The 25,947-nt window shown below is 43.8% G+C and overlaps 1 protein-coding gene across 2 annotated transcripts; it reads left to right on the forward strand.

Annotated features, from left to right (window-relative positions):
- The first annotated feature begins 397 nt into the window (after nucleotides 1-397).
- On the forward strand, nucleotides 398-25,898 carry prickle1a (prickle homolog 1a). Of its 2 annotated transcripts, none has more exons than XM_035156182.2 (8): nucleotides 398-730; nucleotides 18,854-19,057; nucleotides 20,876-20,989; nucleotides 21,844-21,981; nucleotides 22,715-22,918; nucleotides 23,146-23,332; nucleotides 23,439-24,308; nucleotides 24,435-25,898. In XM_035156182.2, exons 2-8 carry the CDS (start codon nucleotides 18,869-18,871, stop codon nucleotides 25,295-25,297), a joined length of 2,565 nt encoding a protein of 854 aa, XP_035012073.1. In that variant the 5' UTR covers nucleotides 398-730; nucleotides 18,854-18,868; the 3' UTR covers nucleotides 25,298-25,898. The 2 variants fall into 2 exon arrangements, with proteins under 2 accessions (XP_035012073.1, XP_035012074.1); XM_035156183.2 differs by lacking the exon at nucleotides 398-730 and adding an exon at nucleotides 12,017-14,132.
- Nucleotides 25,899-25,947: the final 49 nt, after the last annotated feature.

Here is a 25,947-nt window from a genome sequence, read left to right on the forward strand (position 1 = left end):
AATACTTCACATTGGTGGCAAGAGGGAGACAAACAAAATAAAATAATAATAGTTTGGACTTGGTGTAAACAATTATGAGAGGATGGAGATGCAAATATTTAAATTGAGAAACATGGGATCTTAAAATGCATTTTTTTCATTTCAGACAGCATAAAAGCAAAAGTTTGCATGGAGGTAAAGATAGCCAATAAGTTAAGGCATCAAAAGAAGATTAACTCACTTAGTAGTTTCCAAGCGCTTAAATTACGCAAACACTTCTCCTTTAACTCCCCACTGCAGCAGCAGGAGTTCAGACTCACAGGAGCGTTTGTCCGCTCTCTGCTCCGCACTGGTCCTCTCTCCGCGATTGGTGGGGGCCGCTGGTTTAAGCCAATGGGCAGGGCGCAGCGCTAATGTCATTTCACCGTGACCGCCGAGCGGAGCAGCACCACAGCGCACCGTGCGCCACTGGGATCACCGGGATGTGGTGACATATGAAGTCAGACCAGACTCTCTCTCTCTCTCTCTCTCTCCCTCTCTCTGCAAGTGCTCCTCTTCTATTCACAACAGTATCTGGGCTTCAAAGCTTATCGCTGTGCACAGCTCTGGGTTCAGCTCCGCGGCACAGTGGTGCACCCTCCTCCCGGGACTTTTTCATCTGATGCCAATGAGACGCAGCGTGAATCGCCCTTCTCACTTCAGGAATATTGGTTCTGGATACTGGTTGTACTGAGACTGAACGCTTTGGAGGGTGAGTGGATCAAGTCAGTGCATGTTTTCTGTCTTTGGACATTATTTTCACAGTGTTCATAATCTATGGGTTTGTTTGGCAAACTTTATTTTCAAGTTTTACGCGTTGAAATTGCTCTAATTGGTACAGTTTGACCCACATTATGTGCGTTAATAAGAAAGAAACACATGTGTGTAAGTGAGAAAACAGCTCATATAACATCCTCACTAATAGGTTACACTAGGGAGTTCATAAACTACTTGTTTAAGCTCAAAAGGTCCACCAACTGGATCTAATGAGTTCATCCTCCAACGTTGTTTTGCGCTTTTACGCAGCAGAGACACGTTTCACTCTCCCCTGCGCGTGTAGCCACAGCGACTGCATTTCTCTACTGATGAAAAAAAACTTGGTGGGGCTGGTGGGAGAGTGTGGAGTCCCCGGGGCCTCCAGATGTATGGACTCAGCTGTCGCCTGTCACTTTGGTGACAACTGGTCTGCGCTCCGTGACCGTTGCCTGTCCGCCACTGCAGGGCTCTATAGCTGTCAGGAGAGCTGTTGAGTGGTCACACACCCCGGCCAAATATACAGTAAGAGGAGTCACTAGCACTTTCCTCATTTCTAACCTTGATGGATAATGTTAAACCCACTTGGGGAATAACAACGTAGGCATTTAATCTCAAATGTAGTCTGGAAAAGCTTTATTGAAGCAAGGGAATCCATCTGTCAACTTGCTTTTCACAACATTGCTCAGTACGTGCTGACTCTCTTTATAGTTTGATCTACAGAATCTCCCAGGCTGCTTTTAAAAATGAGCCAAAGTGGCTTATCATGATGCACAGATATGGTATAAAAGCTCCTGCAAGTTGCTCAAATAAACTCATCACTCATTATCTCACAGTGAAACATTTTCTTTTTGGACAACAATGACGCACCCTCAACATTTCCATACTCATCTGTGATCAAAAGTGTTATAGAAGAGCAGACACTGTTATATTTAACCAAGAATGTCTAAAATGATATTTTGCTTTCAGTAAATATCACCATGAGCCATTGAGTCCTGTGCGTGTCCTCTGAGGAGGGGGTGGCTGACAGGATGACAGAATGACAGACCTACTTGGTTCAGACTGCATGAGTGAGACTGGCCTGAGATCTGTCACTATGGCCACAGCTGACACAAACACGTTGCTGCTGTCAGCTATAGGTGCAGAGCAGCGCCAGGACATGGCTTCACCCATACACGTTAAATATCTAGATGGTGGAAGTGATTTGTGGACAATTCAAGAAGTGGATGGGACTTCTTTTTTTTTTTTTATAAGTTGGATCACTTTAACAGTAAAGAGGGAGATAAGCTGCACGTTCTGCACTATTTCCACAATGCCACTTCAAAGTGTAGCTCACTGGGTCAAATATAAGTGGGATTTTTCCAGTAGCTTTTTTTTGGTCACTTTCATGATTATATCACTTTCAACATTCACTCCAGACACTGTCCAGTGCAGAGAGAGAGAGAGAGAGAGAGAGAGAGAGAGAGAGAGAGAGAGAGAGAGAGAGAGAGCACAGAACCAAGGTGGTGGTGTCACCTAGTGGCTGGAATAGAGGTAGACGGCCTCACTGCCCAGAAACTGAACAGTAGCGTTGAGTTTATGACCTGCACAACTTTACATTTTCAATCCAGAGTAACTGTGAAGTTTGAAAGAAGCGTTTCAGGTTTCCTGTAGTGACATTCAGCTGAGCATGAAGGCTGATTTCAACAATACTCCAGGCCCATGGTCAAATGAGAGCATGTAGGTCTTAATCTGACATCCAGCACGTTCTGAGGAAGTTCTGCTTCCACAGGATTTCTAATGAACGATGCATATATATTCACCCTCAATGTTGTTTGATGTATTGCATATCCACAAATCTGGCTCTCATAATTCGCAGCTGCACTTATTTAATGTTTAGATGATCTTGCAGACGAGACATGTGGGGGAGATTTGAGCTGAGCTGGTATTTTCGGTGATCCGCTGCAGGTGAGAATTCTCTGTGATGATTTAAGTTATTTATAGACGTAATGATTTAAGATTTTTTTGGAGCGGCCTCTCGTGTCAAACGGCGATGGTTCACATCTCATTTTCAAAGCCTCTGAGGGAATCGTGCGTATTAATAGAATCAAACGACTTTGAAAAAAAGAAAACGTTTTGTTCTAGATTGTGTGTGAAAGTGAAAGGGAAATAAAAACTACTGGTCTTATCGTCATTTTTCTTGGACGCCGCAACGGAAAAAGCCCAGATTCTCCTCGCCTGAGTGTGTTTGATTGCTCACTTAGTAAATGTGGATCATGTTAATGGTTTATTTTAGCACCAAAGTGCATTCTTATAAAACTGGAGGATTGGGCAGCAGATATTCAGACAGGTCTGTGTTTTTGTTTGATCGCCTCCATGATGCAGCTTTCAACTTGAGAAACTAGCTATAACATTAGCTCACTTAGTGCCCGGCAAGACGGGTGGAGGTGGAGACAAATCGCAGACATGAAGCCGGCCTCAGACATAAACAGTGCGGCATGTTGTGGTGTGTGTGTGTGTGTGTGTGTGTGTGTGTGTGTGTGTGTGTGTGTGTGTGTGTGTGTGTGTGTGTGTGTGTGTGTGTGTGTGTGTGTGTGTCTTTTGTCTTAGACTACTTTGTGGGACACATTTCAGACTTAAAAACAGTCATTGAGGACAGGTGGTCCCATTGGGGTGGTTAAGGTTAAGGATCAGTGGTTAAGGTTCGGGTAAGTCTCTGGGAAATGAAGGCCAGTCCCCTAAAGGTGACCTATGATAACGTGTGTGTGTGTGTGTGTGTGTTTGTCTGAGATGGACAGAGACAAAGTGTCCACCTCTGTGTGTGTATGGCCTCTCTGTAGGTGTCGGGAGAGTGCGTGCATTTGTGGCAGACACCCAGCTGAGTGTGAATGAGCAGAATATAAGTCCCAGTGCCCGTCTGTATACGTTTTCCACTGTTGATTTAAAAGCCCGGTACCAGTGAAATGTACACAGAGGCCTGTTTGTGCGAAGCTAGAATGAATCACCCTCGCGTCCGTGTAAATCGCCTGCAAGCCAAACACTCTGGCAGCCTTTTATCCCCCAGACGTGGTCCAGCTCACCGCAGCGGCCGGGCTAAAAGCAGAGCGGGACAGGGCCGTGTGTTGTGAGGAGCTGTCAGAGGAGGCCAGTCTTTCATGGCTCTGGACAGGGAGATGTGGCACGGAGTTGGGCCGCCATAGATAAGCTCCAGAGAGCAGAGCCCCGTCGACTGTAAACTGTTTGTGGTAGGTTGGCAGGAGGCTGGATGAAATATGGCTTGTTTGAACGCCGGTGGTCCCTGAAATCTGCGGGCACTGGGCCTGGGCTGAAGGGACGGTGGCCTGGACGGTCAAACTCAGGGCACTGTTACACTGCGGTCTGTGGATGCTGCTGTCTGTGGGAGAGATTATAACCTTTGTGCTCGCCGTGTGGTTAAAGTCCCTCGCCAGTGACTTTCAACGTGTATACGAGAGTCAGTGGGATGGGCCTGAAGCGGTGGCACACATTGGATCCACATGCTCAGCATTATTCTAAAGTGATTAAAGGTAGTTAGTGATTTTGCGCCTGCAGGCACAACTCGGTTTATTAGGGAGCTGCAGGATGATGTTAGAGGAAAAACGTTTTTTGGCTCACACACTGGATTTTAGTGCCCCGGCAGATCTCTCGTAACCACACGGCGTAATTGCGGGACCGACCACGAGACCACCGCGATGATGAAAGCCGTACTCAACACACATGTTTCATTATCACCACCGTGTATAGACACGATGCTCAGCTCTGAGTGAATAGTGGATAATAACCACGGCGCAGCACTGCAGAGGTGCTTATTACAAACATGCCTGTCTTTGATAAAGGGGAATAACACATGTTAGGATGCCAAATGTCGGCAGCTTTAGCGACGGAGCTGCTGGAGAGTTGTTCTGACCCTACCTGACACAAACATGGCTGTCTGCAGGAGGGCGTGTTTGTCTCCCCATCCCTCCACATCTACAGGGATCCATCCAAACAATCACAGCATCACAGGGCTGGAAGCGAAAGAAAACACATTACTCTGAGATAGTCATTAAAAAGCCCAGCTCGTTTCCCCGGCACACAACAGGGGATTCAGTTAAAGCTTTCCGGACTCTTGGCTGGAAAAATGTAAAATACCACCCCCCCTCTCTCTCGCTTTCTCCCCTTCCTGTGGCTCTTGTTCCTCCTGCCCTGTTGGCATTGTCACAGGGGTGGAGTCAGTGAGCGTGGATGATATGGAAAAGGTCAATGGGGTTTAAAAATGGGCTCTGCAGGGCAAAGGGATTTTTGGAGGCTGAAAACAAAGGTATTTCCTGGGATTTTTTTCGGAGAGGTTACAGATGGTGGGGTCAGTCGCTGGATATCAGCCAGAATATTCCTCTCAGAACATTTACTCATTAAAACTTTGAGCCTGTCATTTTTTTACTACCTCCATTAGTCAGGCTTGGAAACACATTTATGCGAAACAAGAGAACGAGTTTAGGCCAATTCCAAAATTGCTAAATACACAATTTAAGTCTAATAACTCACAAGTAAAATGTAAGAAGAAGAAACACAAACACAAATCAATGTATCAATACATTTCCACATATTTAGCATATTTAAAGATCATTCATCCATCAGAAGTAGCGAGTGCTCTGTAAAACATTTTATATAGTGGATTTTATGTTCATAATGAAACTCTAGACTTCCTCCCATTTCAGTTGGACTCCAGAGGTTTTGCATTTTGACATCCTTATTATGTATTTGTTGTAGTTACAGTCATTATATTCTGAGCCAGTGTTTATCAACAACCAGTCGAAGTTGCTTCCAACTGAAGTTCTGATAAGGGACATGTTTTTATTATTCTTATAATTTACTCAAAGTCCGGATCCAATGGGAATCCAAATACATTCCTGGTGTTCAGCAGGATTTAACTTCCTTGTATGCAAAACAGAAACTGAAAACAGTGAAAGTACCTTCATGCAAAATACAAAATGTCCATCTAAGATTTCATGACTCAAATAGAAATAAGTGCAAAGCAGTGAGCACTCAGAAAAATAAATGTATGTAATATTTCTTTCTTACAAAACACTGTTTACATCTCATGACCGTTTACGACCACACTTTGTCAGCTCAAAATACAATGTTTTGTTTTTAATTTTGTTTTTTATTGTTGTTGTGCAAAAAAATACACCAGGATACAACCGGAGCTAGCATCATGATGGAATCAGAATGAATACAATCGAAACAACATTGACTCTTAACCAAGTTGACTGTTGGAGCCATAATTTATATTTAGAGTAGTGTTAGTAATTATTTATTTAAGCTGCAGGTATTCATTTTGTGAATATAACTTCCGGGTAATGGGGGCAAGGGGCGTGGTCTCCGACATTTTCTGTTGATGACACGTCTTTGTTAAAAGTTTGTAATCAAATAAATGTAACAAAACGTGCTCAAACTCAGTTAAGATCCTATTTAGCTTCTTAGTGACTTTTCTTTTTCATTGACATCGCTACCGTGGTTACCACTTCTCTCTCTGGTGAGACACTGACATGTTAGCTTTATTGGTCTCTCTCAGATTATAACATTGTATTAAAATGCTATTTTAATATGCATTTGTCTGTTAAATTGGTTTATTGCATGTGGAATGTACAGTGAGATTTACAGCTATTATTAAGTTATGTTTAGGATTTGGGAAACTGTAATCTCTTTTACACAGTGGAAATGTATTATTATTCTTATCATCTGAGAATAGTCAGCAGAGTAAAGATAGATGTTGAAGCACAATACAAAGATGGGTCAATATTGACAAAGGCCAGCTGAGGACATGTCTTGCAGAGCAGCAGCCTGAGGCCAACAATGGTCCCACTGAGCCGACACAGAAACAGTTCATTTGGCCACAACAACCTGACGGCAGCTCCTAGTGAGAGGCCAGTTGAAAGAGCTGGGCTTTTGTTTGCTATGCTCGCACTGTCTTCCTGTTAGGGGCTGGGCTCCCAAAGAAAACAAGAGCAGTGGCTCACCAGATGTGCACATCTGTGCATGCGTCCCGGCCGCAGGCAAACACACACATACTTGACCATTACAAGGGAGAAAGTTTTATGATACTGAGAAGGCATAAAAAAAGCAGCTCCGATTTTATGGGGAGGATTATTATTTTTGAAAACATAAACATTGTGTGCCCCCACTCACATGTTCTGTTATGCTGGCTGGAAGTGGTTGGGTGTCATTAATGACCTCAGTACTAGCAGCTCCAAAAATAACACACTGGTGGAGACCCAAACAGACGCATTACATGTGATGTTTCTAAGAATAAGCATTGCCCTCGAGGACTGGTATCCTTAATGTAGGAGGGTGATAAGCAGCCAGTTGTGTCCTTTTTTCCACTCTACATATACATTGTGCCAATACACACACACACACACTCACACACACACACACACACACACACACACACACACACACACACACACACACACACACACACACACACACACACACACACACACACACACACACACACACACACAAAGATCCCAGACACTAACGGCCCTTTGTCAGGCCTGTATATCTGTGAAACTGACCAAGGCCTCCTGGGGGCTCCAGATTGGAACTCCTCAGACCTAAATACAGACAAACAAATTTACACAGTTACATAAAGAGAACCAGTTTATCTTCATGTTGAATTTATGATTCCTTTCCTTTACTATTGACTGTTTAGAGTACGGATGCACCGATCTGATCCAAGGATTTTGCACGATCAGCAGTCAAAACTCTAGTTTTAAGAGCCACAGCAGCATACGGTCTTACATAAAAATAAAAGAAATGAGGGAAAGCATTGAGGGGTCAACTTGAGAAACTAGCTATAACATTAACCCACTTAGTGCCCGGCAAGACGGGTGGGGGTGGAGACAAATCGCAGACATGAAGCCGGCCTCAGACATAAACAGTGCGGCATGTTGTGGTGTGTGTGTGTGTGTGTGTGTGTCTTTTGTCTTAGACTACTTTGTGGGACACATTTCAGACTTAAAAACAGTCATTGAGGACAGGTGGTCCCATTGGGGTGGTTAAGGTTAAGGATCAGTGGTTAAGGTTCGGGTAAGTCTCTGGGAAATCAAGAATTTCTCAAGGGAAGAATTTCACGCAGTGAGTTTTTCACATTTCAATTTTGGGAAAATACGGTGGACAAAGCAGAGGTTAATGCACATTGACTTGAATTGTTTATTATTAGTTTTTATGATAAGTAGTTTCTATCATAATATAAACCAACAAACTTGTTGAAATGATGTCATAGCGATTCATCTATAGACACCATGTCAAAAGTATTAAACTTTACGTTGAAGCCAAAGAGGACATGGAGAGAATCTTAGTGTTGCAAACAGACGCATTGATAATCAGATGTAACCTCGCCTCCCAAGATGTATGACCTTTATACATGCATACCATCTATATCCTTTTCAGAAATGTGAACACGAGACAAACATCTAACATCCAGACACGTCTCCTCAGCTAGGACTAAACGTCCAGTGGTAATGAAAGTCAGTCTAGGACTTTTTTTTTTGTCCTTCTGTACATTTGAATGTGAGTCACATGAGGAGGTTAAAGGGTCAACAACATCAGAGCAACAGGGAGCCTTACAGGGCAGATGATTGGGCCTCTCCTCTGGTCTTTCTGATGTTTTTACTACCACCTTAATGACTTATATTGTGTCCAATTAAGCAGATCTGGAAAGAAGCATCCCCGCTCTGAGTTCCCTCTATGCTGTGGCATTGGAGCATGTGTTTAATTAGAACGCTCTAAAAAGACTGTAACGGAGTGTTTCTCCTGGAATGTTAATCATTAGTGGGATCCTGACTGAGCAGCTCTTAACTGTTTTAGAGTATTGTTGGATTCCATGGTTTGCCTTTTGAAGCCGTGCGGCTCAGGAAAATGCTTCCACGTGTGGGAATTACCAACTTTTCCTTCTTTTTTTTTTAAAGACTGCATCCTGTCCTTCTACGATGAATTGCTCGTAGCACTCTGGGCCCCGAGTATATTGGCTGTTTTGTTACGGTGGGCTCATTCGTGTGTCCGTTTGAGCCCGAGGCTGGAAACACAGGAAATACTTTTCTTGCCATATGAGGGATATACTGTTTAACTTTGGGGGAGAAAATCCCAGATGTGTGTGAAGTGTGAGGTTTTAAATGCTTGTGCGAGCGAGACTCTCTGAAAGTGTGAGGTCATAAGCTTAAAATTCAGTCTGAAAGGTCACAAGTGTTGAACCTGGACATTGACGGGGTGCTGTTCCAACCGGAATGATCAAACCTTTTCACCTTGCATGAAAATGGATGCATGGAAAACTTGACAGCTTCCTATTCATGGGGGAAATATAAAAGTTTTGTTGAAGAAATTAAAAAGAATGATGGTGAAAACAGAGTCATGTGGGCGGAATTCATTGGCTTAAGTTGTTAGTGGTGCTTTTTTGTAATTTTACGTCTATATATTCATCCCAGTTTGCCCATGGAGACCACACATGACAGGCTGTGGCCTTTGCCGATCCAGTGCTTTTGTCTGCACAAGTGTGTAGTGTAAGAGCAGCCCATTCATCCTTGGGCCGCTCTGTGCGTAGACAGCCACAGGCTTTTGTTGAGTTATAGTGTCCTCAAATAAAGGGGCTTCCTCCCTTTAACAGCCCCGGGAGCTCTGTCGCTCCACTTCCCATTGTTCCCAATGAGGTCCGGCTTTTACAACTAGGTGAGAGGATGTCAAATTGAGGGTGAAATATGACCTGTCCGGATCGTACATCTCTGCGATGTTTAGAAAAGTGGTTAGCGAGCAGTGTACTTATGATCAAGTGAAGAAACCACCAGTGTGCTGACACCAGGCTTTGTTTGGCAGAGACGTGTCGTGTCATACAGGTTGCTTTAGGGAAACCGGACATTCATGTTGTGTTACATCATGTGCAACACAACAGGGCTACAGTGAATTACCTGAAGCAGTAATAAATAGGTAGATAAGTAAGATGTCCGCTGATTGTTTCCATGTAACCATTATAACTGACATCATCGACTTAATAATTATTGTGCTGGTTTTATACGATACCATTACAAACTGTAATCTAATAATTAAATACAGACAGCTTGTTTATAGACCTAGGATTCAAGCTTTGTGACCTTTTTTGTTTGGCGAGTTGGAAAATTAGATTTTCGGGCAGAGTTGAAAAGTACAAATGCAGCCATATCTCATTACCAATTGAGGCCAATAAACCGCAAATTCTTTTTGTTTTTCATTTTGATTTCCCCCTTTCAGCGCTCTTGAGAGCCACATGATCTTAAGAAAGGTCAAGTGTCAAGTGAGTAGATATTTCTCTTTAATTTTTTACAAATGTCTCTTGTCAGAAAGTAAGCTCAGATCTAAGCTCTAGCCTGGGCTGCCTCCAATGTGTCAGAGTGAAACAGTAAAGAGGGGTTATGTGAGGGTTATAGGGCTAACAAGACCACAGTCTGACCTGAGTTTGTCAGCGCCAATCTAGCTAAGTCAATATCAATGCGCTGACTGCTCCACCAGTTGACCTTTTCCTCCCTCTTTCAAGGCGTAAAAAGGATTGTTGTTACAGTAGAGTGATAGGCTTTTATTGGCCTTTATAACTGAGGCTTTTGTTGGGCCTGTGTCCTGCTAATACCCGTTGGCAAGTCATTTAAACCCTGAGAATGCCTACTTTTTATAAGCAAGCTCACACACCAGTGAGAGCTATTCTCAACAATGGTCATCAATGAAGGTAAGCTGGAGACTGACCCTCCCTTTGCCCCCTTGGTACCCCAATTTATGATGTCGTAGGACCAAACTTTGACTAATTTAAACAGATTACGTGAGATTTGAATTTAAGATAGAGTCCCTCTCTGGACAATCTTTCACATCAGGGTCACGTCTTTACCATGAGATATCGTCGGGTTCAGCTTTGACTAGATGCCTTATTTTATGGGTCCTCTTCTTCAAGGACATGTTTAGACCAGAGAAGAATGCGGCTTTATTGTTTAGTGGTTGTTGGTACTGATGACGATCATCCCTGTCCTGTTATTGTCAGGGCATGCTGGTCCTGGACTACCTTGCTGCTTGCACAGAGTGGTGTTTTTTTCTTCTTTTACAGCAGTGAGAAGGTGTAGACCAGGTGTGAGGTGCTGTTCAGGTCATTGTGGCTATGACAGGGGAATGGGCCGTAAAGCCCCGGGGCCATAGATTTATGGGTCATCTGGTGCTCTCTAAGGTCAGGGGTCAGGGATGCATGACTTGTCCATCTTTATATTATTCAACTATCTATGGTGAACCTTGAACTGTGCAGCCTGTTGCTTCTAACTATGGAGTCGTGCCTACTCATACAGATTTTCAGAATGCTGTTATTCTTTACAACTAGAGAGACTAAAGATAATCCACAGATGTCTTTAAATAGTTGTCCAAACCTCATAGTCAGAGGCCATTGTTTTGCTATTTTAGTGTAAGAAGTCTTCACATTTGAACTTCAAAGATGTTTAAAATGAAATGATGCCAAACTCTTTTAGGAAGGGATTTGTCAAAAGGGAATAAACATTCTGATCATCTATACATTTTCCAACTATTTGAACAGTTCTGTTCCCTCATAGTGCTGTGGCCAACTACAGTCTGAAACCTTTGTCCAGGTTAGTTTACCATCTTAGCTTTGCATTTCATTAATGCCTCCCCCTTCCAGGGCAGGATGCTGTGTTTCCCTCCCCTCTAAGACTTGCTAATGGGGCAGGGTGCTGAGTCTTTTGGACCAGAACAAAGGCCTGAAGTTTGCTGTGAAAGGGTACCTCTCCTCCTGGCCTTGGCTGCTACAATGGCATTGTCCGCACACCCACACACACACACGTATACAGTACATGCACCCTGCAGAATAAAAGCACATTAGCTCCCATCTTCTTCAGTTTATTCATTTATATGTTTCCACTTTGGACAAAACTTTAAGCTGCATTTCATTTTAAATGTAAATGTCAGTGAGATGACAGTCACCATACATCGCCCACAATGTGATGTTTAACACTTAATGGTGTGAATGTGAAGTGGGTGAGCATGCAGAGGATGGAGGAAAGTGACAATCAGACGCTGTCAGTCATGCAGAGTGTGTTAACGTAGGTAAGAGTGGTCGTGGTTTGCTCTTCTTCTCTGACTGACATTTTGATTACACAACATGTGCTTACTAGAGTGTCTAATGACCAGTTAGTGCAGCACAACATCATTGTCTACATGCAAAGTTCCACATATCAGCTGATCAGTCATCTGATTAAGGGAGACTGTGGAATTTGCACCAGTGAATATGGTGTGGATGTGTGCTGAATGGTGAAGTTGACAGTGCTTGTTCCACGTTCAATGTTATTCGAAGATACATTTGTCGAACTATTAAGTTGCATCCACTGCACAACCGTGATAATCCCGTTGTATCGGCCCCCATGGTGTAAATGCTTCTTGCATGTGTTCAAGTTCACGGAATCACACCCTGACGTCATCGGCACAAAATTAAACAGCTGCTAAAATGTTTTTCAAAAGAGCAATTTTAGCTGTTTTATAGATTCCTTGCTTCCTAGTAAAATGTTCCGCTGCTTTGTTTTACATTCTTACAAGTATGTTAAACCTCCTCAACAAAACCTCACAGTGAAAAGGATAAAGTTGCATTTATCCAAGAAGAGTCGCGTTCGCTGTAAAGCACGTCCTTACGGGAGAAAGTAACACTTTGACATCGCGACCACACAACCACAAAAGGATGCAAAAGGTGCAACTGTTCAGGATTTGACTTAAACTGCTCACTTTTGTTTTCTGAGGCAACAGGAAGAGAATCACGCTCTGACATTCCTGGAGAGGTGAAGGAGAGGTAGAGGTCAACTGTGTCCTTCGAAGGGAGTTTCAAAGGATGAGTCGTTACGTGCATTTGGGTTTCAAAGAACACGTCTGTAATTTAAGCTCCTGTCTTTTTAGTACATGATAAAGGCAAAGAGAAAGCCTGGATATAAGCTATTAGGTTGGTTTTAAAGCTTGCTTCAAAAAAGTTTGAAGATTCTCGTTATTTAGGTTTGGATTGTGAAGATAAATACAAATGAGTTGAAGTCGGGCTGGAACTTAAAATTCCTTGTATAAGTATCCAGCGCCCGGTTGAGATATTCATATTCTGTAGTAAACTACTTCAAAACATAGAGATATTCACTTTACTATCATAGGAAACAAAGGAAAGCAGCAGATCATCAGATCGAAGAGGGAACTAGTTAGTTTCTTTTTTTCTTAGTTGTGACCTGAGTATCCTGTGCTTTTTTTGGTTGCGTTTAGATTTAGCTATTTTGTTGAACCTTACATTTACAATTTGACTTTACTTATGCCCATAATCTAGTTACATGTTCATATTTTGTACAATGTAACAAAGTTGAGCTGTGCAATGTTTAACCCTCACTCAGCTAATGTTGGGCTGATAAAAACAGATTTGTGGTGGTATCGGATGTCTGTGATTTATATCTTAAAGGCCTGACAGCTAGTCTCGTTAAGACTTGCTGACATCATATTCAGTAAGAGCGGAGGGTTATGTGAGGCCGAGCCAGAATGTTGTAGACGTGCGAAGGGATAAATAAAGCATCTTTTGTTCACTCAAGCCAGCAGCCACTATGTAATCATAAAGCCATAGTTTGCAAACATCTCTCTGTAACTTGGGGACATTTTGGGGTGCAAAGAAAAGAGGGACAACCACCAGATAAACCAAATCCTGTCTTTAACAGCCACCACCTTCCCCACATCTCTGAGCTGTCGATGGGGAAGGAGAAAGAAGAATGTCATGTGAAAGCTGTTGTGGATACGAGGCGGTCGGTGTGGTAAAACGAGCTCTGCCATCACTGATGTGCTACTTAAAAGTGCAGTTCCTGTGAGCTGGGGCTCTACCGGTGGTTCTCATTTAGGAGCATATGTTGGAAGTATGAGGGGAGGGTCAGCGGAGGAGAGACGCCTCACTCCTCCATACCCTGTGGTGACTGGCTGCTCGGAGGTTAAGGGGGCGGGCTGAGGTTAAGAGGGCTGGGTTGGGGGAAGCAGGAGGAGGAATGGTTGGTGAGAGAGGCAAGGGAGGGATGACCATCTGGTTGAGCTCCTCCATGTACACGCACGCACACACCCCTCTTAACACTGTCTCCCACGCACTCAGACAGACATCTCCCTGACTTTTTACAGCCTCAGCTTTGATATGGGCTGTTACTGTGCTGACAGCTCGGGTAGAGGAGGCTGACTGCTTCTGTCCTGGAATCAGAGCTCTGAGGATCTTGCACAGACATGGAGCCCGGAGGCTGGTGAGGAATCTAGGACTGGATATAGTGGTGATCAGATCCTTTTTTCTGCCCACCTCAGGAGACTTGGCCTACACTGAGGTAAGACCTGCAGGGAAATGACTGAGAAAGACATAATTAGGTTTCTCAAAGGAACAGGCTTTGGTTGTAGTGAAGCAGGAAAAAAATGTGTTGCTTGAAGAAGTGGGGATGTTAAAGTTTTGCCTGAACTGTCTGTGATGCCAATATACATGTACATGGAATCCTTTGGATTGCTTAGTTTAATTGGTGGATGATTTAATTATTACTCACAGTATTGCATGATTTACAAGAAATACAGCATATTAAAGTTAGAGATGAAACAGTGCAACTTCTCATTTATAAGTCAAGGTCTTTTCTTTAGAGGTATTTTTTTTCCAATTAAGGTGCAAAGGTGTGAGTAGTCTCCTGACTCCTGCAAAGTGAATCCACAGGGATTTAGATGTGTTCGATGTCTTCTACGTGACAGCAGCATGTGTATGTAGAGCCATGGGTCAGTCTGGCCGGTGCATGCAGGTGGTCTCCCTGGTGCAGATCCCTGTGGGGATGTCACTCCCATCCATTTGGGCTTGAAAAAACACTCTCCACGCCACGAAAGGAGGCCTCTGGAAGTTGACCAAACTCATGTAGCACCTGAACACTGCCTAAACCGAGCAATACTCTCTGGTCTGACTTTCAGACAGATTGGATTCCAACATCTCTTCCCTCTGTGTTGTTTTTTTTAGTTTCTGGTTTAATGATGCTCAGTCGGTTTATATGATCTTTCATCACAGGTTTAACCCCAAACAGGTTTAGGTGTGCATGTGAGGCTGCTGGCTTACACAACGATCTAATTGTTTAACAGATCTGATCCGGCCATCAGGTTTTGTTTCATACAGTTAAAACATTAAGTGCCACCAGTTGACAGGGAGCTGTTGACACTTGTCACATGAAGATATTTATAGGTGCAGGGAGGGAAATAATATGATGTATTTTCTCTGCAGTTAAGACATATCATGTCTGACACAAAAAGTGTCTGTAAGTTTTTTGGAGTTCAAGCTGAAGTAGGCAGGGAAAGTCTTGTTTTTCTCTTTAACTAGAGCAGATCCTGCATTGCTGAGCTCGCAGGAGCCAAGTTAAACATGTTGGGCCGGTCCAAACTGACAGAGAGCACTGTGTTGGGTTGTGTGCATGTCCATCATCCACTTCCTAGAGGAATATAGACAGTAATTCAGACCAGAGGCTGCTTATTTTTCCTGTGCACTCTCTCAGGGGTTGTTAAGTCATGGCTCCACTGTGGATTTTTAGGGACTTGGGACTTGAGTGGAAGTGTTGTTGGATACTCTTTTAAATATCACTGGTGGCTGTATTTTCTTTTTGTCAGTCGCAGTATGAGGTCCTCCGAGAGGTTTATATTCCTTAAATTGATAAACAAGATTATCCTATAGTTCACACAGGATCCTGTATGTACAGGGTGTTCCTTAATGAATCAAGTTTTCACCCACTCATTCTGAGTCTGTTACAGGGAGACTGATGCAATAGACGCTTTCAGGGTAACAAAACTAAGTCATTGTGCACTTTTTTTTCCGACGACACAGATCTCTTCATTCATTCTCAATACTAGTGGGAGGCTTTCAAATCTTCATTCACTGAAAACCTTTCAAGGCGAGGATGTGTTTGAGCTTCCCTCTTTCACCTGCCTTGACTTAAATTTCCCTTTTGTCGAACAAGACAAATTAACATTTTCATACATGTCACTCACCCCATTTTAGCCTCAACCTGATAACACCCCCACTACACTCTGGCCCTCTGTGGGCAGATCAGTCAGATATGCAGGCCTAGAGCTCCCAAATCCATGTTAACAAGCACCTTTACAAAAGAGTGAGAGGCTGTTAAACATTCAGGACTGCAGGGGTCTGGCTAGTGGGAGGAGGGCAGGGCAGGGCAGGGGGAGTGGAACAGGGAGAGGGGAGAGTTTAAAGAACAAATCTCACAAACCATAAGTCCCTTGTTGGAAGAAAACCTTTAAAAGGTCGACACAAGTGATGAGTCAGTGAGTTGGCAAGTCAGTGTAAGCATGGTTAAGTTATTTGGCTCCGTGTTTCTGTCATTCAAAAAGTTAAGGAAGCGTTCTGGGCAAAGTCAGAGGAAATGAGCTGCATGACATCCAAAAGGAAAAATTAGCATGCGAGCAGATGTGGTTGTATGAGAAGGGTCTTTGCCTAACACCAAGCTGTGTACATCCTGTATTCCTTTTCGCGAGCTTGGCTGAAGTTCAAGCCCAACATTCCTATGAGTCAGGTTTGGCTGTGTGAGACATCCTCACAGAGACTTGGCCAGCACGTGAAAGCAAACATCTTTTTAAGAAATGTAGCGCATGAGTGAGTCTATGCCTGATAAAACGTGAGGCTGGGACATTGGTGTCTGTTGGCTCCTGACTGAACCTGCCTATAGTTAGCCATCTCCCACGTGAAACCCTAGCTTCTCTCAAACAAGGCCACATTTTTGCAGGTTATTTTGGTCTCATTTGAAAGTCAATGTAGAACAAGAGAGTGTCTTATTTGTCTCCCTGCGCTCTCATCTGAAGACAGGTTATCTGGGTTTGAGGGCTTTAACTGTCATGGAAATGGAGATAACACACCACATCTTCGGGAGAGAAAAAAGGAGATGAACAGGATCTTGATGGAACAAGTATTCAGCGGATTCCTCCACAATGGCACCATTGTTCAGGACGGCAGAGGCGTTTTAATGGGACTTGTCATAAGCCAATCCACCTGACTTGACACTTTGTGATACAATGGAGTAACAAAAAGACAGAGAATCCACCACTGATTGTCTCCGAAGGTTCAGACTAGATGGGGGTATGCCACTAGTTGGCAGTGATGAGGCCATAGGTGGATGACTTGAGGAAGATGAGTTGAAATGAATAGCCAGTAGATGCCTGGCGTGAAGGGGTAAGGAGGAGAGTCTGACTTTCTGCTATCTCAGAGGGTCGTCACATAACCAGAAGCATAATCTGACAAGGTGTTTATGATAATATGAGTGTGGACAAGCATAGCCTATGGTGGCTTCTCTGCACACCTGTGTCCATGTTGGTTTCAGCTAAATGTGTGCATTCACTCTTCATGTATGAATAGGAGCTGCACATGCGCAAGGGCAACCAGGCCTATATATCATTCCAGGGGAGAGCGCAGATTTCCAAGCCCCTTTACTGTTACCCTTGTGTTCAAAGGCTGCATTCGAGTGTGTCTAGTTTTCTCAGCTGTCTCTCAGCGGCCCTTGTTGCCCTTGCCAGCCATAGGGGGTAGAGGCTTTGGGGGAGGTGGTGTAAGGGCCAGGCTGCTGGACACTGGCTGGGCTCCCATTTGATCTCAGTTAGAGCCCCTGGCCTGTGAGAAATGACCACAACTGGACACTCATTCATCATCTCCATGTCTGATTGCTACTACTGCAGTGGGAAGGGAAGTTATAGGGTTTTAGGAGTGATGTGGTCAATGGCTCATGCTTTTTCATTACTAGAAGGTTTTGGTTCCCAAACTAAGGGAACACAATTCCTTTTGTTACACTGAAAAATAAGTTTCCAGAGTGGCTGCTGCTCAGCAGAATGTACATACAGCAAGTTACACTTGACAATTAAGATTTAATAATCATTACTTTCTATTTTACCCAGCTATACACTGGTTTATTTGTATTCTATCTGTATTGCTACTCGAGTACCATCACGTCTGCAATTGGGTGGCTAAGTACAAATGTTGTGACAATTGCCACCACACACGTAGTGTGCAAGTCTTTGATCTCATTGATCTATTTTTTTTCCCTCTGTTGCATTGTCAGTGTCCAGCCGAGTATCAGTCAACCCCATCCCTCCCCAACCAAGTACTTCACCTGTCTGGCATTGCTCTGTCCATCTTAGAGATGAAAGGATGATCAGACACTCAATGTGGCAGGTTGGAAAACAAACAGTCCAAAGAAAAAGGGGAGATGAAGGGAGAGACCAAGATTGAGGACATTCTCCATATGTTAGTCCTGTCTTAAGGCCAGGCTTGTGTTTATACAGACCTAAGGCTCAACTGATCAAACCAGCATCAGTTCCCATGTGGTCGCCCCTCTCAAAGTATGACGCAGCACCTCAGCAGGCTACAGGATGACCAAAGCTCTGTAGATAAGGTGAAAGAACAAATCTCTAGTGTTGTTCTTACTTTTGTGTTGGTGGCAAACTAAATTACAGTGTTAGAAAGGAACAAGTCTGTTCAACATTCCCCAGCCATACATATAAGAAACTCGGAATTCACTGTGTGTATTTATGAATAGCTAACTGCTTGTTACTGTCACTATAATGAGATCGGACGTCACCTCGTGAAGCTTTGGGAATTTCCTAATGGCCTCTATATCCCCAAAAGCCACATGAGGAGGGCACATGTTTAACTTCCACCACAATAGCAGTGAAAGGGTATAGTTATTTTTACGAGTGTCTTTATGAAGTAAACACATCACTAGAAGTGAACTGAGAAAAACTTGCTCAGATACCGTAATGGCCTTTTGAAGGGGGGTGTGGGCCTCATGAAAGGGACCGTGATGGTGTGACTCAGCTGGTGGTTAACATTCAGTGGAATGACACTGACATGAGAGAAGCGGATTAGATGGAGTGAGGATAGCATTATGTGGGCACTGGCTGATGTAATGGCTGATTAACCAAAATTTCATTTTCTTGTCACTCAAATCCTCCCTCCGCTTATTGTCCTCGCCCCAATTATTTTTTTCTTTGTTTCCCTCACCCTTACATTTTTTTTACTTTGTCTGTCTAGTAAAACGAGAGCCTGATGAGCCTGGCGAGTGCAGCATTGTCGGCGTCTGGCTTCCCGGGTGGGGCACGCCAGCGAGACTTGATGATGGAGCAGAAAGTCAGCAAGCTGACCTCTGGCTTCCAACGCAGCTCCACCTCCGATGATGACTCAGGCTGTGCGCTGGAGGAGTACGCCTGGGTACCACCTGGCCTTAGGCCCGAACAGGTGAGCAAAACATAGCTTACAGTCTATTCTTTTTGTTATTGTCAATGGAATTCATAAAAGTGTTATGAGCTGAGTTTAAACAAGCATTAATTTAGATATGGCCCTCTAGTAATACAAAGAAGACTTGAAGCACAATATTGTTCATTTTAGCTATTGTATCTATTTAATTGGTTCATAAATCATTAATTCCCCTAATCACGAAAATGAATCCAGGTGTATCCTCTGGACAGAGAATAAAAACAGCTCTGACCTGATTCTAACTCCCTTCTAGCCCTTTTGCCTGGCCCAGATAAATGCTGTTCAGTTCATAACTGAGTAACATACCAACTTAAGTCTCTGGATGATTGAACCTATGGGACAGACAACATATTTCATAAAACTTTTGCTTGGTCCCTTTGTTTGACGCAGACTTGACAGGCTTTACCAGGCAGTCACTTAAGGGCAGGATGTGTGTACTTTTATTTACAAACTGCGGCATGGCAAAGTCTGCTTGTGATTATCAAGTTCTCTGTTAGGAGGAGGACTTGGTGGGTTGAGCTTAGTGCTTATGGCGGGATCAGGAATCAAGGGGCAGTCTTTTAACAAGCCTTCGTCTCCACAAACACAGGCAGGACTGTTAGTTGTGTCCGCGGGGCAGCCAGTGTGATGTGGCACTTTCCCAATCCCTCCTCACTCCTCATTTCTCTCTTGCCACGATTCTCTCCATCCACCTTCCCTTGTTAAACAACATGTATGGAATCAATGTGGGGGTGGTGGGCAAGAAGAGATGGGTTCGCAGCAGCAGAAAACTTTAAAGCCCAATCATGCAAGGCCTTTTGTTTGGAAAATGCATGGGTCAACTGTAATGCCTTTACTGCAGCTATTGCCCTGAATAGGTCACGTATTATTGGTCATCATTACAGTGAAGAAACACATAGGGCCTGGGTGATAGCTGACTGTTCCCCAGCCCCTAAGGAGCTGGATGAGGGCTAATAGCGGCATGAAAATGTGCATAATTTACGGTGGGGGGCAAACGTTGGGTTGATTGTCAGGGTAAATTGCTGTTAACCCCCCCCTCCTAGACGGCCAAAGCTGCAGGAAGCCCCACTAACACACAAGACAAGCACATCCCACCTCTTTATCTGGCTGGCTGTAATAGCCCCTCCCTCATAAAGTTTAGTTTCCAGTGGCTAGCCCCAAGGGTCAAAGTGCCACAACAACAGGCTGCTTTGTCTTGTCCTGAGACGAGCATATCACTGGAAAACTACAGCCTTTAAACCAATTTGACCTGTTGACCTGTTTGGACTTGTTTTAGTACAGAATTAAATGATTTCTTCAGTGCCATAATCAAAGAGCACTACTGCTTTATGTTGTATTTTAGAAATAAAGCTGATGGGGGGTTAGGAAAACCTCCAGCAAACATTTTCATTCCACAAACTAAGTCGTCCATACATCTAATACAGAGCTGTCCCAGAATGTGTCTCTTCACAAATTAATGTGCTGATTCTTTGGTATCTTAAAAAACAGTGTGTCCTCAGAGATACGGGCTGTTCTATCCAAGACAATATAATATATTGCTGGGATTCGATAGATGAAAGTTTGGGTTTTAAATTCTTGGAAACAACAATATATATGATTTAGAATGAGCTTCAGTTTGGTTGTGTGGGGAATCATTGAACCATCCAGCTTAACAAAAATTTAGTTTTTTTGCCTCATGACTTTTGCCTTACTCTCACTATGTTTCACTACCAAAACCTTGTACCTAGTCTCGATGCTTTTACTTGGTGTCATATGGTGTGTTTGAGTGTTAATCGCCTTACTTCATGCTTTATTCTTCAGGTCCAGTTATATTTCTCCTGTCTGCCTGAGGATAAGATTCCCTATGTCAACAGTCCAGGAGAGAAGTTCAGAATCAAGCAGCTCCTCTATCAACTGCCACCACACGATAATGAGGTGAGAATATTTTGAGTGCATGGTTGTAAAGTCAATGCGGTATCAGAGTTTTACTCTGTCAAGCTTTAAGAGAGATCCACGCTAGCTGGATCTGTTGCTGCCTGCTAAACCCACAGCATTAAAAAAACGTTAAGATGTCCATGCCATCCCACTAATGTGAGCCCTTGGCATTCATGTTGACATCACATTGGGGGATTTTTGTTCCACAATCGTGTAGACATGTAGTGTGGGCACAATGTGACTTTTGACTTGATGATTTTATGATGTTTGCTGGGAGCCCCCACCAGTGGGATTCCTGTCATAGCAGTGGTTTTTATGAGGACTGCTCAGCAGGCAACAGGGATGCTGGCTGAAAGAGGTTTTATGTGATGCCACCACCACAGTGGCACCACAGTTCAACTTGGCTGTCTTTCCTCCTTTGTTGCCCGTCCTCTTGGCTTCATTCTAAACACAGGCCTTGTTTGTGTAAACGTCTGCTTTCCCTCTTGTTAAGGCTTTGGAAACATCAAGAAGGCCTGTTGTAAAAATGAGATTCTCAATCAGGGACTGTGGGTGGAGATATGTTGGGGGGTGTGGAAAGGGCAAGCTGGGGTCAAGAGTTGGCTTTGTTCAGCATGCTTTGGTATGCACTCTGCCCACTTATACTTACCAATCACCTTTATTAGAGGCCAACAGTCTTGCAGTTTGATCTTCCAAGGGGCATAATTTGAAAAGGTCACTAAAACTATTCATATCCCACCCAGCAAGTTGTTTTTCAGTACAAGACCCTGAAAGGAAGGAATCACCTCTATTCCTGATGATTAACTGTTACACTGGCCGTCTTTTTAACCATAACTTATCACCTTCATTTTCAGGTGCGTTACTGCCATTCCCTCAGCGAGGAGGAGAAGAAGGAGCTACATATGTTCAGTGTCCAGAGGAAAAGGGAAGCTCTGGGGAGGGGTACATTAAAGCTGCTGCCCCGGAATCTTCTGAACAGCGTTTGTGAGCATGTAAGTCCCCCTTTTTACATGTATTATTTACAACTGTATATATGGAGAGGACTGAAACAATGACAGTGGTATGATGTTGTACTGAACAAAAGGACCAATGAGATATTCTTCTAAAATCCAAAACCATTCTCCAACTCCTTATTGAAGATTTGCTGCCTGTTCTCTGGGCATCTTCTCCATGGGTATTGAACTAATCTTTATCCAGTTTTAACTAAAACCTAGAGGGAAAGATGACATAAAGATCTCAGTGTCAGCCATGCTATTTAAGAGATCCCTAAACACAAGCTGGATTTGTATCCCTGCGGATTAAGAAGTATCCTCTACTGTGCAGCCTAGGGTGGCTCAGTAAAATGTTGCATTCAGAATTTACAATAATCATTGAGCAGCCTAAGGACGCCCATAAACCTTGTCAAAACATAGTCCCGCTGATATAGATCTTTACAACACACTAATACGTTCTCCAAGGTACTTTTCTCGAACTTATTGGAAATGTTTCTTCATGTGATACACTGGTAAGGAGGATAGATCAGTGGGGGGGGGAAATTGGCCACTCAAGGACTAAAGTTAGGACCACCCACCTGCACATGCAGATGGGCAACACATACCCCTCATCAACCATACAAACGAACTTGGAAGCCATTTGATCTGGTTTCTGTATATTTTGTGATTTTGTGCAAATTCAGTGATTTCAAAATGTTATAATAAATCATGTCATCATGTCTGGATTTTACAGTGCGGTGAAAACATCAATGGTGGAGAAATGGCAGTGTTCGCCTCGAGGGCGGGGCCTGGGCTGTGCTGGCACCCTGCATGCTTTGCCTGCTCCACATGTACAGAACTGTTGGTGGATTTGATCTACTTCTACCATGATGGAAAGATCCACTGTGGAAGGCACCATGCTGAGCTCCTAAAACCACGCTGCTCATCCTGCGATGAGGTAAAGCCACAAGACTGTTTACTAAGTAAAAAAAAAAGATAGTTGGGGAAAAATGTCCAGTCTGAAGTTTATGGTTTTTCACATTTCCTTTGGGATAGCACTTACATTTATTTTACTTCCCCACTGACTTGAATAAATTCAACAACAATGTACCGTGTAGATTGATGACAACCAGAAAGACCAAAGATGGCAGTTCTGTCTCTTACAGTGAACATTTTTGTCAACAGATTATTTTTGCTGATGAGTGCACAGAGGCAGAGGGGCGCCACTGGCACATGAAGCACTTCTCCTGTTTTGAATGTGAGACGATTCTGGGGGGGCAGCGCTACATCATGAAGGATGGAAGACCGTACTGCTGTGGCTGCTTTGAGTCTCTCTATGCAGAGTACTGTGAGGCTTGTGGAGAGCACATTGGTAAGACAGTTCTGTCTTATTCTTGTGTTAAAGTAATACACCTGTCATCGTTGCCTAGCGTTTAGATTTGTTTTGCTAACCATCTCAACATTTCCCCCGTTTTCAGGCGTTGATCATGCCCAAATGACCTATGATGGCCTTCACTGGCATGCCACTGAGGGCTGCTTCAGCTGTGCCCAGTGTAAGAGCTCTCTCCTGGGCTGCCCCTTTCTGCCACACCAGGGTCATATTTACTGCTCCAAGAACTGCAGTCTTGGGGAAGATGTACAGGCCTCTGACTCCTCCGACTCTGCCTTCCAGTCAGCACGCTCACGTGAATCCAGACGCAGTGTGCGCATGGGCAAAAGCAGTCGCTCAGCTGATCAATGCAGACAGTCACTCCTCTTTTCACCTTCTGCCAACTATAAGTTCCCTGGCTTCAGTGGAAATGCCGATGACACCCTGACCAACAAGCTGGCCCACATGAACCTATCTGATGAGCATTTTTGGAGAGGACGTGGTGAGGAGACTGAGGCACCTGAGAACCAAGAGGAGGAGTGGGCTGAGCATGAAGACTACATGACTCAGCTGCTATTAAAGTTTGGAGAGCACGGGGTCTTTCAGCAAGCCAATGATTCCAGACCGACAGATTTCTGGATGACTGAAAAGGATGCAAAGGCGAAGCAGGAATCGTCTACAGCTGGTGGCGGCAGTGGAGGAGGAAGGGGCAGTCTGGCCAGTAAGAAGTACCAGGCTGACATGTACTGGGCCCAGTCACAGGATGGGCTAGGGGACTCAGCCTATGGTAGTCACCCGGGCCCAGCAAGCAGTAGAAAAATCCAGGAGTTGGAGCTGGATCATGGGGCTGGAGGAGGCTTCCAGGGAGAGGAGTCAAGATGGTACAATGACTCCTTGGAGTGTATCACAGATGAGTTCAAGAAAACAGATCAAAGTGTCAGAGACTCCATGGACTCACTGGCTCTCTCAAATATAACAGGTGAGTAAACTTGACATGATCAGGTATTACAATTTAATATTTTACCTGTTAGCAATGATTGGTTGTTGAAACAGATTCCTGAATCCATGAGCAAACATTTTATATATTTTTTTCTCTCCTCTCCAGGGGCCTCAGTAGATGGTGATAGTAGAGATAGACCTTTGGTATATTCCTTGCAAGGCTTCCAAGAACTGGAAACAGAAGACTGTGACAAAACCAGTAATATGGGCACCCTCAACTCTTCTATGTTACACAGAAGTGCAAATTCCCTGAAGAGCCTTGTATTTGAGCATGAGGAGGTGGAGGAAATTGTTCCAGAGGAGGAGGTGGCTGCTCGGCCAGTGGACAGTCCCAAACCTCATGTCCCTGCAATCAGAAGGACTCGTTCACAGTCTAGGCCTCAACAGGTCAAATTCTCTGATGATGTGGTTGACAATGGTCATTATTGTGATCTCCCAGTGCGTCAACCCCCCATGAGTGAACGGACTCGACGGAGAGTGTACCACTTTGAGGAACAGGGCCAGGGACTTCAATCTGGTCGACACCATCACCACCACAGGAGTCGCCGCAGTCGCAAGTCGCGCTCTGACAATGCCCTTAACCTTCTGCCCAAGGAGAGGGCCCAGATGAGCTACAAAGTGGACCACAGAGGGAACGCCCTTGGCCCCAAGGGTCACCAAGCCATTCATGGCCGACCAAGTCCTTCTGCTTTGTCAGACTGTGGGCTACAAGGCCCAGCCATGGGGAGGTTCTTGGGGCTGTATGGGGATGATGATGACTGGTGCTCCACATGCTCATCTTCTTCTTCTGATTCTGAGGAGGAGGGCTTTTTCCTGGGTCAACCCATTCCTCAGCCTAGGCCCCATAGACACTACTACACTGATGACTTGCCCAGCCCTGTGGTAGGCATGTCTTCCTCTCCTTATGGCCAATGGACTAAGTCCAAAAAGAAAAAGGGACACAAGGGGAAAAACTGTATACTTTCATAGGCTTTCACTCACTTATCCTCAGCTTTGGATAGTGCTCTGACATAAACCTGTCACTGCTTGCTAATAAATGCTTCAGAGTCAATTTACCCAGGTGTTTGTGTAAGACACATGTCCTCATACAAATTTTTCATAGGTGTTCGCTTCTGTAGCATTACAACCTGCAAGTAAGAAAGTATTTGAGAGTAATGTATATTTATAAAGCACCATCTGAACTGTAACAGTGCAGATATGAATGTATATATTGTAGAATAAAAAAACCTGAAATGGCTATTTTTTATACCCTTACGTTAATGGCATGCTCTGTACCAAAATGCCTTAAACATTTAATTATTGCTAAATGGTACAGAGACCTTTTCCATGAGGGTATCAGAAATGTAATGACGAATTGACTCTGACCCAAGCTCTTCAAATGTGTTTTCTTTCAGGCTTGTGCACTGCGAACATATTAAAAGAAACACTGAGTGTATTAAAAGGCCTGGCTGAGTGGTGTATTTATGGTTCACTATATCATAAGCAAATCATTGTAATCTGTATAAATGTACAAACTGGAATATAAGGCTAAGATAGATGATAATTGTAATAAAAATATCTATATATCTTGGTTGGTGTTGTTTTGTTTATGTGCAAAAGTATTTAATCGACATAAGCAA

Source organism: Hippoglossus stenolepis, chromosome 5 (genome assembly GCF_022539355.2).
Source record: "Hippoglossus stenolepis isolate QCI-W04-F060 chromosome 5, HSTE1.2, whole genome shotgun sequence".
Taxonomy (NCBI): Eukaryota; Metazoa; Chordata; class Actinopteri; order Pleuronectiformes; family Pleuronectidae; genus Hippoglossus; species Hippoglossus stenolepis.

Coding starts and splice junctions, on each gene's coding strand:
- prickle1a (XM_035156182.2), top strand. CDS start 18,869: ATGAGCCTGGCGAGTGCAGCATTGTCGGCGTCTGGCTTCCCGGGTGGG. Junction 19,058..20,875: donor CTGGCCTTAGGCCCGAACAG/GTGAGCAAAACA, acceptor TTTATTCTTCAG/GTCCAGTTATATTTCTCCTG. Junction 22,919..23,145: donor GCTGCTCATCCTGCGATGAG/GTAAAGCCACAA, acceptor TTTTGTCAACAG/ATTATTTTTGCTGATGAGTG.